The sequence below is a fragment of the Neofelis nebulosa genome, chromosome 4 (assembly GCF_028018385.1).
Source record: "Neofelis nebulosa isolate mNeoNeb1 chromosome 4, mNeoNeb1.pri, whole genome shotgun sequence".
Lineage (NCBI taxonomy): Eukaryota > Metazoa > Chordata > Mammalia > Carnivora > Felidae > Neofelis > Neofelis nebulosa.
Window position 1 is genome coordinate 12,886,912 of NC_080785.1, and position 13,417 is coordinate 12,900,328.

The window sequence follows — 13,417 nt, forward strand, 5'->3', positions numbered from 1 at the left end:
TTAGGGTGCACCCACCCCCTTGGTTTCCCATACTCCTCTGAGACAGTTGCTCCTCTGTCTGCACCTGCCCCTGACATCAAGCCTGCCTCATCCAAATCCTTCAACTGTGGAGCTCATTAAAGTTTAGAGGGACCTCCCACCTCTTCCATAGCTGTAGGTAGCCTAGCAATAACGGAAAACTTCAACATCTGCCTGGTATTGGATCCACGCCTGTTTTTCTTAACCCTCTCCCTCCCCAGGCTGCTCTCCCAGTCTTCTCCGAACCCCTCAGATCTCAGTGGCATCACAGTGCCATCTTGTGGCCAGTAACTGAAGTTGCCTCATTGTTTCTTCTGCAATGGCCCAAGGGACGCTGGGAAGTGTCTGCATAGTCAACGGGGAGAATATTCCAGAAGTAGTGTCTTGCAAACTTTTTTAATAAAAACATTTTTTAATGTTTATTTACTCTTGAGAGAGAGAGAGGGAGAGACAGAGCACGAGCGAGGGAGGGGCGGAGAGAGGGAGACACGAATGTGAAGCAGGCTCCAGGCTCCAAGCTGTCAGCGCAGAGCCCAACATGGGGTTTGAACTCATGAACTGTGAGATCATGACCTGAGCTGAAGTTGGACCCTCAACTGACTGAGCCAGCCAGGAACCCCAGCATCCTGCAAATTTTATGCTCAACTTCTTTAAACCCTAATCCCAACACCAATCCGAACCTTGACTCTACTCCTTTGAGATGCCATGCTTAATCTCCCACCCTCATTCTACTTAACTGCTGTCACACATCTGGCAGCGAGAGTCCAACCAAAATCTTCTCCCTTAAAACTATCTCCTGAGACGGAGAGGGACAAAATGGGAGGAATGGAAGGAAATAGTATTTAGTCTAAAATAAGAAGAAAAGTATGGGAGATGAAATATAAGAAGGCTCGTTTATCTCTGTTACTAAAAGTAAACAAAAACGCCCCTCTTCCACCACCAAGGGGGCAATCAACCAACCGTATCTCCAAAATACAGATCAGCTGAGGACTAGGAATATAACGAGACTGCCTTCACAATGGGGTCCCGTGTGTGCAAATAAAAAGTAAAATTGAAATATAAGAAAAATATGGAACATCTTACAAGACAACAGGCAATCATGGAGGATACAGCGTCTAGTGGGAAAATAAGGATGAACGGAATCAAGGTGAGCCAGGGACAGGCGACACTCAATGGAGAGCTTGTGCAATGTGTGTGTCCTGATTTAGGCAGCAAGGAGGGAAGATGGGATTGCCAGGGCCACGTGGAGAATGGTGGCACAGTTGGAAACAGGGCCTGGGAAGGAAGTCTCTGGCATGGCCTTCCAAGGATAAGGGATTCCCAACTGGGCCCTAGCCTGGCTCACTTCCGGAGACACAGGGAAGCAGACTGAGCAGTGCTTTGCTGATGCCACATTAAAATAAGACCAGGATTGAGGTGCCCGGGTGGCTCAGATGGTTGAGCACTGGACTCTTCATTTCAGCTCAGGTCATGATCTCACGTTTTTGTGAGATCGAGCCCCGCATCGGGATCTGCTCTGACGGTGTGGAGCCTGCTTGGGATTCTCTCTCCCTCTCTCTCTGCCCCTCCCCATTTGTATGCCCTTCTCTCCCTCTCTCTCTCTTTCTCCCTCTTTCAAAATAAATAAATAAAAATGAAAAAAAAAAAAAAAGACCAGGAAAACTCTCTTCCAAGAACACACATTCTCTGGGGAAACAAATCTCGTGTCCTGAGACACCACAGTTTCTGATAAGTGGATTTGGGATGATTGTAACTCCCTTACCAGCTGTGAAAGGCTCAGGGCACCTCCATCATTGCTGAGTCTATGACAGTCTATCCCAGACTCAGGGTCCTGGACTATCTCTTAGGACACCCAGAAACTCATGTTCCATGATTCTATGAGCTCTGACCATGGCTTTTGACTTCATAGATACAAACCATAGCTTCACCGGCAGGTGAGTGGAAGATGTTATAACTGCATAATTATTTATATTTATAACAAGTAACATATCATGATATATAATGCAGCAAATAAAATAAGTAAAAAGGAAATAGGGGCATTATTATCAAGAAAATATCCTGTCTTCTTGAATCAAAGAATTCAAGGGAATTTTTTTTTCAAATGAAAAGGCCAGTGCATCAAAGAAAACACTGCGTCTCTAAAAATTGGATTCACTCAGGGTGTCGAGGCGAGCCTGGGGAAGCTGTTCAAATGTGCTGCACTCTCACTATTAGGACCGCACACGTGGGAAAATGACGACAGAGAGAGAAAATGGCTTGTCCAAACTGGGCAGAGGATGGGACGTCTTGTCGTTATGATCCTTCTTGTCCCATCACCACCACGAAAGCAGTAAAGACCGGGTTCATACAGGAAGACAGACTTGCTCCTGTGTTGCTCAAGCTTCCAAAGTTCAGGGACAGAGAGGCTTTAGAAGTAAGAATATGGGGGTGCCTGTGTGACTCAGTCAGTTGGACATCTGACTGTTAATTTCGGCTCGGATCGTGATCTCACAGCTTGTGGGTTTGAGCCCCACATTGGACCCTGCGCTGGCAGCCTGGGGCTTGCTTTGCATTCTGCCTCTCCCTTGTTCTCTGCCCCTCCATGGTCTCTCTCTCTCTTTCTCTCAAAATAAATAATTAATAATGAAAAAAAAAGAAGTAAGAATATGTCAAGAATGACACAAACTTCCCAGATGGGACCACAAATGCAGAGAAGGAGGCACCGCCCACTACACGGAAAGCCTCGGGTCTTGCAGAAGGACCACTGTGTCCCTGGTGTTCAGTCCTGGCCTTGGAGCCCAGAGCCAGCCCTGGGAGTCTTCCAACCCTATGGGCCATAATTATTTGATCCACCCTCATTTACATTCCCTTCAGGAGTTTAGTGTCTTTTTCTACCCAAGGACAGCTGAGAGCTGATATCCAAATCTACTTCTTGTGATTGGGGAACGATGAATAGGAACAGCCTTTTTACGGTCTTCAGGTGCAGGGAGAGAGAAGTCTGAGGTTGGTGAAGAGGAAGGAGGTGGCTGTGCCCCACTGTGGTAAGGCTGCTGGCACAGAGGTACACAGCTGAGTCCCCCGGCTCCGCACGCTGGATCTGCAGAATGGAGTAGGACCCCTCGGGCCTGTCCACCTGGAACCGATCGTTGCTGGGCATCCCTGAGGAGTCTACTTTGTCTTTGTTTTGGAAGGAAATGAGAAACTCCGGGCCTTGCCCCACGGCCTGTCGGTACCAGTAGAGGCCAGCATGACCAGAAATTGGGTCACACCTGAGGTCCACGTCCCGGCCCCTCTTTGTGACCTTGTGCCGGGGGGACTGGAGGACACCAGCTCCTGTGTGACCTGTGGAGACAAAGTTGGGAACGGCGAGGAGGAAATCGACTGCGATCATTGCATGTATTTATCCCTCACGCTCACACACATGCACTCACTCGGTTTTCTGAGGACTCACCTGCCCCCAGGAGACAGAGGGCCACGCAGCAGAGGAGTCTGGTGCCCATGGCAGGGTCAGGACAGGGCTAGGATGTTCACCACATCAGGTTCTCCTGAGCACGAGTGGAGGAGGAGGGAGGCCCCTCATCCACACAAGGGAGTTGGCTTAGTGACATCACCCTCTCTGTCCATCCCCTCAACCTCAGGGAGAAGGATTTATGTTGTAACATACTTGGATGACTAATTAAGTATTTGTAACCTCCTTTCTGTTTTTGAAATTTATTTATTTATTTTTAATTTTTTTTTTTTAATATTTATTTTTGAGAGAGAGAGAGAGTGTGAGCAGGGGAGGGGCAGAGAGAGAGGGAGACACAGAGTCTGAAGCAGCTCAGCCTTCGATGTATGGTTGTCAGAGAAGTTTGTCCTTATGATACCAGTACTTTAAAACCGATTGAGAGAAAAGTCTGGAAAATCTAGAACAGAGATACACCAGCTGTGTCCGCCATTCCCCTGGAAACAGGTGTGCCCAGAAAGGGCAGGCCACCCAGGGTGACCTTGAACAGGAACATGAGTGGGCGTCAGCCATTGCAAGAAGGAAGGACTCATGCCCAGTGCAGAGGAACTAGCCCTGGATGTCCCTGAGATGGGAAGGGACATGGCAGAATTGAGGGCCTAGCAGTGTGGCCAGAGCCGAGGGCCAGCGAGCTGTGCGAGCTGGGCCCGGAGGCAGCTAGAGGACAGACCCAGCAGGGCCTTGTTGGGGCTGCCCCTATGGAAAGGCTGGGGGGGAGCAGGGTTCATACCTGGGCATCGGAGAGCAATGCACTGAGGTGCCAGGGGGAGACAAGGAGGGGGGCATCTAGTTAGATCTGATTTCATAACACATTGTTAATAACACATTGTGTTGTTTACCCAGTGCAAACAATTTCCATCCCGGAAGCGTCAGACTTAGGCAGGGGGTAGAATAGTCAGAGCTGGGGAAGCACCTTCGCAGCCAGCCAGGCGGCTCAGAGCACAGACAGACCAGAGGTGGAGACACGGCCGCCTGAGGTCTGGTCGGGTCCAGGCCAGGCTGTCAGTGCCTTGCAGACGGACCTCAGCCCACACCAAGGTTCACTCTGGGCGCTTGGGCCCCTCGGGGCTCTGGGGCTCGGGTTGGGGGCGGTGCTGGGAGTGTGCCGAGGGCTCTGCTGAGTCCCGGGGTGCAGGCCCTCCCCCTGCCTTTTTTTGTGCAGAGAGGAGACAGCTGTGCAGTGCTGTGCCATCACTGCTGGCACAGAAGTACACAGATGTCTGGGAGGGAGTTGCAGACGCCAGCATGAGAGGGAAGTTCTTTGTATTTGACCTAGAGACGTTGTATCCGTTGGAGATTTCTCCTCTCTCGGTGATACCAGCACTGACAGAGTAATGGATCAGCCGCAGCCCATGTCCAGGGTCTTGTCGATACCAGGACATGTAGTCGTGGTCCTTGTCCTGTTCACATCTCAGCGTCATGTTCTGTCCTGTCCCCAGGATCTGGAATCTGGGGGTCTGAGTGATGCCAGCATTCACGGGCCCTGTGGAGAAGGAGACAAAGCTGATGCCACAGACACCACAGAGAGGCTTAGAGCGGGGACCTTGAGATTTGCACTCAGGAAAGGGACGCTGCTCAGGACTCGCCTGCCTGCAGGAGACCCAGGGCCACACAGCACAGGAGGCCGAGGCTCATGGCAGGGGCAGGGCGGACGGAGGGCTCTTCTGGGAATGTGTGCTGAGGGACGGGGAAGGAGGCTTTCAAGGGAGTCGTTCCTGCCTGGGCCGAGCCAACCCTCGCAGGGGGCCGCAGCCCTTCCCCAGAGGGTCAGATAAAAAGCTCCACGTACACGTGAACAGCTTAGGATGGGAAGAAAGGACTTGTCCGAACTGACACAAGCCTTCACTTTTTTACGAAACAGTTTGTAACCTTATGTAATGTTTTCCTCCCGTGATAGAATTCTTCATCGATGCACTGGTTGTGTGTGTCTGCGTCTTTCTGTAGTGCTGAATTGGGGAAAAATCATTAAGGGCTTCCCGATGCCTTTTATGACTTGTGCGTCCCAACTCCTCCTCCAAGTATCCGTTTCCGCTTTGCTTAATTGACCAGCGTCCTGTTAACATCCTTCCGGCGACGGTTCTCCTGATACTGGGTTTCCAAACCTCAAGGGCCGGCTCATCAACTCTTGGGGAACCGTTTTGCTCTGTTTCTTACCGAGTCAGGACACCTGCCAAAGGTAGCAGAGCACCTGCCTCCCTCGTTTGGGCTGAGACAGCGGCAAGCAGAAACACGTCGCACCTGTGAGTGACCTTTCCTCGTGGCAGGACGATGGCTACTCAGTGGTGCCGATGATGTGTTAGCACAGAGGTATTCACGTGTGTGAGGGACTGTGGGGAAGTGGCCGCCTCCAGGGTAAGTGAAAAATGCTCTGTTATTTTCATCTGAGACATGCATTCCACGGGGAATAGCTTCTTGTGGAGAACGGCTGGCATTAATTAAGTAATAAGGACAGCAGAGCTCAGAAACGATCGTGTTGCCCACAGTCCCCCACTTAGAAAGACCCCACACCCCGGCTTCAGTGCTCTGCTGTTGTGATCTTCAAATTCTTAATAATATCTGAACCATGAGCTCTGCAAATTATGTAGCTGGTCCTGGGTATATAATTTTGTGTTTCCTGTCTGTGGTCACCTTCCTGTCTGCTGGTTTCCCTTTAGCATGACCACGTGTCTGGAGGCTCAGTGAATCAGCATCTCTGGGGCCTTGAGAAGGACACAGGCACTAAAGCTGGAACCCAAGGGGAGCCTGATGTTATAACCACAATGTCAAGCCTTGAATTGGGGCCATGCAAACCTGTGAGCGGGTTTCGCGTCTGTGCCTGGGACGTCGCTGGTCCAGGAGACAGAAGAACACACAGTGCAGAATGGTGGCAGGCCAGAATGGAAAGGGGGATCTTCCAGTCCAACGCTTGTGTTTTGAGGGTTTGGCACTGGGTCCAGACAAAGGGGACCCTTCTTCCAACATGGAATGACCTCTCAACAAAGCCACAGTTGCCCGTGGTCTGCTCAGCCCCAGCACACAGTGTGTGAACATGAAACCCAGCTATGTATGCATCTGACAGGAACTCAAAATAATGTCCTTGGAGATGATGAATTTGTGTCAACACTTTATTATAAAATAATTTGAATGAAGGGGCACATGAAAAAAGAAATGAATTCAAATAAGTAAATTTTATAGAAACAGCTGCAAACAGCTAGAAAGAACTTTCGGTGATCCTTTTATCAAACCATCTGTCTCCAGATAGAATTGTCCCTGACATGGATCAGGTATCTCACATGATTTCAAGCACTCCTTATCCATAGAACTTTCTAGAAGCACCTCACTCTCTTGAATATTTATCTGTGAATTATTGTAATGGGTAGAGACTTGAAATGCCTATTAAAAAGATGCCTAAGCAAAATTAATCTATAGCAATAGAAATCATATCACTAATTTGTCAGAGATGGAGAGAGGTGTTTGAAAGGAGCATGAGGGGACTTTCTGGGCGATAGAAATGTTCTGTATCTTAGTAGGGTGTGTATTACATGGGTACATACATATAAATTGCAAAAGAAAATCACTGCTCTGTTCATTTAAAGTGTGGAATGCTTATTGTATATAATTCTTATGTCAATAAAGTTTATTTTAAAATGGCTGAGAAAGGATGTATGTTACATGCTCTAGATAATTTCAAAATGAATCATCAGGCATAAATATTACCATTTCTGTGACAGCTATAGGAGTTTTAGGTAAAATGTGTCCATATCTACCTTTGCACATAGGAAATGGTGGAAAAAGCTGTCAGAGATTAGCACAAGGAATCAATATATCCAGATTCTTATTATGTGCTAGGTACTTTGGCTTATTAAATTTTATTAGTGGTTTAAAAAATATTTTTAAATGTTTATTTATTTGAGAGAGAGAGAGAGAGAGAGAGAGAGAGACTGGAGGAAGGGCAGAAAGAGAGGAAGACACAGAATCTGAAGCAGACTCCAGGCTCTGAGCTGTCAGCACAGAGCTCGATGCAGGGCTTGAACTCACAAACCGTCAGATGGTGACCTGAGCCAAAGTTGGATGCTTAAATGCCTGAGCCACCCAGGCACCCCTAAATCTTTTATACAAACCTAGAAGTTAGTATGATGGCTAATTTTATGTGTCAACTTGGCTGGGCCACAGGGTACACAGACACTTGGTTGAATATCATTCTGGGGGTTCCTGAGAGGGTGTTTTGGGATGTGGTTAACATTTACATAGGTAGATTTTAACATTAGGTGAGAGTAACATTTTAGACAGTAGAGTAAAGCAGATTGCCTTCCATAACGTAGGTGGGCCTCATCCAATCAGCTGATGACCTGAATAGAACAGAAAGACTGATTGTACCCCAGGTAAGAGAGAATTGTCCAGCTGCTGGCCTGCGAATTGGAACATCAACTCTTCATGCTCAACAGCCTTTGAACTTGGACATCAGCTCCTCCTGGGTCTCCAGCATGACCAGCTCAGCTCGCTGATGTTGAACTTACTGGCCTCCCCAGTTGTGTGAGCTGATTCTCTGTAATAAATATGTTACATACACATACACACACACACACACACACACACACACACACAGTCTGTTTTGTTTCTTTGGAGTACTCTGAGTGATGCTGATAGATATTATTAGTCTCATTTCCTACGTGAAAATTCTCAGCCCACCATGTCAAGAAGGTGGGTTCAGGTCTTGACGAGCGGCTTGTATTGGAGTTGGAATTAGAGCCAGGCACACACGGCGGCCAGCCGGAACTCTTTCCCACACACCTTTCTCCCGGGTAAACTGATCTCTGTCAACGATGTCATTAGAGCTACCCAGGCTGAGAAGAACAGGCAGCAGCATTCTGGTTTTGAGGGCAGATGTCCCCACGAATATGCGTGATAGCAGAGAGTTGTAAACAGCGCTCAGGAGGCAGTCAGAAAGGGGGGGCGGTTGAGTCCCACATCTGCCCCTCAACAGCTGATATTCAATATGGTCAAGTTCTTTAACTTAAGGGCAAATCCCTTCATCTCTAAAATGAGAGCAGTCATTGCATTTGCCTCTTAGGCTTTTTTTTTTCTCATCATTAATTGAAATTTTGCAAATAAAGGACTTTTATTTGGCATACAGTAGGTTGTCAGTAAGTAATAGTGTTATTTTCCTCTGTGAGTCTCTCCTGCTGCAGAATTGAACCGTGGTCGTGCATTCACGTACCCAGCACTTGCCGTATTGTGATTCTCCTACACTCGGGTGACAGGTGAATCCAACAGAAATAGTCAAATATTCAAGACGAATATTATGCATTGAATACTGTAGATGCTAAAACTGTCAAAGACAAGAAACATACTGATTTTCATTTTGCATTTTATGTGATACGGTATCTTGTACAAAGCAAGGGACCCACAACTGTTTGGGTCTGTTCCTCTTCCCAGGAGGAGGTTGTGATAATCACATATGGATGCATGATCTTTCCTGTCCTGCTAATGTGGACCTGGGAAGGGAAGCCAGATCAGGGGACAGTTCTGGGCGGGGGAGAACCACAGGTGTTGAGGAACAGAACTGAGTTTGATTTCTTGCTCTGAGACCCGGGAAAGCCACTTCTCCTCAGGTAAACGGGTAAAATAATACTTAACCTTGCATGATTTCTGTGAGCATTAAGACGTGTCACACACATAAACAGCAGAACAAGCGTCTGGGAGAGGCCTGTCTCTTTAACAGGACAAAAGCCCACTTCCTGAGCTGGGAGGGGGCAGATATTTTTGTTCAGTAGGCTGTGGATCATGCAGGGCTGTGTTAGGGCTGCTGGCACAGAGATAGAGGGCCGAATCCGTGAGCTCCAAGGAGCTCATGTTTAGCTCAGAGTGAGAGTCAGGGAACTGTTGAGCCGAGAATCGTTCCGGGAAGTTTCCTCTGCCTCTCTCTTCCCTGTTGTAATACTGAATGAGTAACTGGGGGCCCTGGCCCACGGCCTGTTGGTACCAGTACAAAGACAGGTGTCCAGAGATAGGGAAACAACTCAGCGTCACTTGCTGTCCCCTTGCTTTGACCAGGTGTCTTGGAGTTTGGGTGAGTCCGGAATCCACTGGGCCTGCGGGGGAGGAGGGAGAAAGCAGCCGAGGGCAGAGCTGGGAGGATGCCTCCTGCTGCGGCCATGATCAGCAAGCCTGTATTACTCAGGTGGCAAACGCATATCGGAGGCTTCCACGCGGTGCCCAGGACTCACCTGCTCCCAGGAGACAAAGGGCCACACAGCAGAGAAGCCTGGAGCCCATGGCAACACTGGGAAGCCAAGATATCATCCAACTCAGGGGTGGGGGCCCCGGGGGTGAGCAGCCTAAAGCTTTGAACCTCCCATTTCCCTGAAAGGAGTATTTGCCTATGACGTCACCACTCCCACATCGCCACTCTGGTGACTCTGCAGGGCTGTGCCGAGCCCTGTGGCTCCGAGAAGTTCATGTGCAGATCAGAGAGACGGTCACACAAATGTCACACTGAGAGCTAACCTGGCAAGGGTCATTTTGCTCACTGTAACTCATCCCAATAGGCAAAGGAGAGCTGGGACCTGACCCAGGGCCGGTGGGTAACAAGATCCACTGGGGCGCCCAGAGAGAGGAGAACATCTCAGTGTCACTTGCTGTCTGCTTGCTTTGATCAGATGTCTTGAAGTTTGGGTGGCTCCAGCCTCCACTGGGCCTGTGAGGGAAGGACACAGGGGCTGGGGAACAAACACGAGAGGGAGCCCAATGGTGCCACGCACTTAGGTGCTGTCATGCTTAGAGGAGAGATGTCCTACCTGGACGAGGACACACTTGCTCCCAGGAGATAAAGGTCCACATGGAGGCTGCAGCCCACAGCCTGCAGCGGGGAGGGCAGAACCTGACAGCTTTCTCCCCGCTCAGAGTTCTGGGTCTCCGAGAGCTGAAGATCTGGGCGTCCCTTCTCTGACTGGAGGTTAGGCAGTAATGTCACTGCTCCGATGTCATTATCCCTCCTGGTTCCCATGAGCCTCCCCTGCCAGGTCCCTGGCTACGCCGGTCCAGGAGCTCTGCTTTGTTCCACAAAGCCCCTCACATGAAGGGCAGGGCTGGGACGGTCTACGCTAGCTGGGGTTAAGCCACAGGCGTGTCCACAGCTCCTCAGCTTTTCCTTTCAGGTGGGTGTTCCTCTACCTGTTCCTGCTAGGGCAAGGAGTCTGCCCCCTCCCAGCACCACACTGCACTTTTTTCCCCTTGAAAGCTCAGAGAGACTCCCTAATGACTGCCGAGCTGAAGGTTTGGCCCCCTGATGGGACTGCACAACCTCAAATTAGTGTTGATAGCATTAAGCCTTGTAGTGGAAAAGAGCTCCAAGCAAGGCTTTCCTTAACCCTCCTGGTCCCAGTTAGCTGGCTCTATGCCCCTGCTCTGCCCAGCGGTTCCACAGTGCCCCCATGTGGTCTACTGGGCAGTAATCAAGAGATTGCCTCTACCGTAATGTGAGTCCTGGGGTATGTTTAAATTAGAAGCTATTCTGGGGCACTTGGGTGGCTCAGTTGGTTAAGCAGCCGACTTGGGCTCAGGTCATGATCTCACGGTTTGTGAGTTCGAGCCCCGCGTTGGGCGCTGGGCTGACAGCTCAGAGCCTGGAGCCTGCTTCGGTTTCTATGTCTTTCTCTCTCTGCCCCTCCCCTGCTCATGCTCTGTCTCTGCCTCTTAACAAGAGATAAAGGTTAATAAATTAGAAACTATTCCATCCTTTGTCTATTGCACTATTTTTGTTTTCTGCCCCCACCCCCAGCAGACCAAAAAAAAAAAAAAAAAAAAAAAAAAAAGGTCAAAAGACAGCCCTAACTACATTGTAATAAAAATAAAGGTGGCAGGAGGAAATGTTTTGGTTTTGAGAAAATTCCCAGTAAACCTAGCCTAAGTTAGATGGCGCTGCTTAAGGAAGAAGCATGGCCGAGATCACCCAGAGACAGCCTGTGTCTGATTGCGGATGGAATGCCAAGGAGTTTAGGATGACAAATAATTAACTGACGTTGTTTTTGCTCTGCTGACCCCAGACAGCTCGCTCGAGGCAGACCATTCAGACAGGTCTCTTTGCAAGGTGTCTGGCGATCAGCTTTCCCCAAAATAAAGGAAACAATACTCACTGTTACTCTATTGCTAGAGAATTTCTTTCTTTCTTTTTAAGATTTTATTTTTAAGTAATCTCTACACCCAATGTGGGAATCAAACCCACAACCCCGAGGTCAAGGGTCTCTTGCTTTACCTGCTGAGCCAGCCAGGAGCTCCTGGAGAATTTATTTCTTCCTCTTCTAATCTTACTCTTGTAGAAACGCTATTTTTTCCTCTGTTCATTGTTACCAGAATGCCCATTTGTCCACATATGATTGCATATGTGCATGTGATTAAATTTCTCTAAACTTTCTTCAATGCCCAAGTAGGAAATAAATATTCTAACCCTCTGTACAGAATGCTAGGAAGGAGAAGCAAGCCAGTCTGGATTAATGTACAGTAAAATATAAATAAATAAACAGGAATTTGGGAAAACAGAATCTGAGAAAGTTTAATTCCTAAACCAGTTAACATCCATCCACTTGCTACTTTCTTAGTTCACTGCCAGCATAAATTTCTTTAAACATTTACATTTGACCTAAGTGTTGCTAAATTTTATTTATGTATTTGTTTGTTTATTTTTAAATGTTTATTTTTGAGAGAGAGAGAGAGAGAGAGAGACAGAGCAGGAGTGGGCGAGAGGCAGAGAGAGAGGGAGACACAGAATGTGAAGATTTCAGGCTCTGAGCTGTCAGCACAGAGCCAGATTTGGGGCTGGCACTTACAAACCGTGAGGTCATGACCTGAGCTGAAGTCAGACGCTTCACCGACTGAGCCACTCAGGCGCCCCAAGTGTTGCTAAATTTTAAATAGTGCAATTTGTAGAGGCGTCTGGGTGGCTCAGTCGGTTAAGTGGCTGACTCTCGATTTCCGCTCAAGTCACGATCTCACGGTTCGTGAGTTTGAGCCCCACATTGGGCTCTGTGCTGGCAGCACGGAGCCTGCTTGGGATTCTCTCTCCCTTTCTCTGCCCCTCCACTGCTCACTTGTGATATCCCTCTCAAAAAAAATAAATAAATAAGAACACATTTTTAAAAGAATAGTATAATGTATAAAGTGAATATGGACTAATCTATTGAACTAGTCCAATAGTCCAATAGTCTATGGACTATTCTAATCTATTTCTTGACTTTCTAAATCCGTGGCAAAGCACCATGTCAGGTGCCACTGAGACGAGATCCTTGGTGCAGCTGCTCTGGCACTGACGGTCACCAGCTCCAGTGCCAATGAGCTATGACCAGGGACCCCTTCTCAGATGCCACCCAGAGGCGGAAAATCCCAGCCAGAGTGAATCTCCATGGATACAAACCAGATAAAATTATCTCAAGCTCAGATGGCAGTGTTCTTTAACTGAACGCTTTTTATGAATTTTGTGCACATGAAACTCATTAAAACCTTTTATCAGGGGCGCCTGGGTGGCGCAGTCGGTTAAGCGTCCGACTTCAGCCAGGTCACGATCTCGCGGTCCGTGAGTTCGAGCCCCGCGTCAGGCTCTGGGCTGATGGCTCGGAGCCTGGAGCCTGTTTCCGACTCTGTGTCTCCCTCTCTCTGCCCCTCCCCCGTTCATGCTCTGTCTCTCTCTGTCCCAAAAATAAATAAAAAACATTGAAAAAAAAAAAAAAACAACCTCTCAGTCTTTAAAAAAAAACAAACAAACAAACAAACAAAAAAAAAACCTTTTATCAGAGCAGCTGATGCGTCTTCTGGAATTTCTGACGGTACAAAGGGAGAAATTTCCACACCAATACATAGAAATATAAACTATTGGTATAAACCACACTAAGAAAATATATTTTCTGCTTTAAGGAATACCTGGCATGTTTTTATTCAATTAGA

At 48.2% G+C, this 13,417-nt stretch overlaps 3 long non-coding RNA genes and 1 gene segment (V, D, J or C); 1 reads left to right on the plus strand and 3 right to left on the minus strand.

The window, feature by feature from the left end:
• Nucleotides 1-3,697: 3,697 nt before the first annotated feature.
• Nucleotides 3,698-5,211, minus strand: LOC131508847 (T cell receptor beta variable 6-5-like). The segment is given in 2 exon segments: nt 3,698-4,985; nt 5,089-5,211. Coding segments are annotated over 2 exon segments (492 nt in total).
• Nucleotides 5,212-5,220: 9 nt separating this feature from the next.
• On the plus strand, nt 5,221-11,617 carry LOC131508851 (uncharacterized). Its single transcript, XR_009260167.1, has 3 exons — nt 5,221-5,854; nt 6,157-9,093; nt 9,663-11,617. It is a non-coding gene; the product is annotated as an uncharacterized LOC131508851 (long non-coding RNA).
• LOC131508853 (uncharacterized) lies at nt 9,316-9,838 on the minus strand. Its single transcript, XR_009260173.1, has 2 exons — nt 9,709-9,838; nt 9,316-9,573 (listed from the first exon to the last, which is right to left on the minus strand). It is a non-coding gene; the product is annotated as an uncharacterized LOC131508853 (long non-coding RNA).
• Nucleotides 11,618-12,012: 395 nt separating the features above from the next.
• Nucleotides 12,013-12,418, minus strand: LOC131508858 (uncharacterized). Its single transcript, XR_009260180.1, has 2 exons — nt 12,303-12,418; nt 12,013-12,269 (listed from the first exon to the last, which is right to left on the minus strand). It is a non-coding gene; the product is annotated as an uncharacterized LOC131508858 (long non-coding RNA).
• Nucleotides 12,419-13,417: the final 999 nt, after the last annotated feature.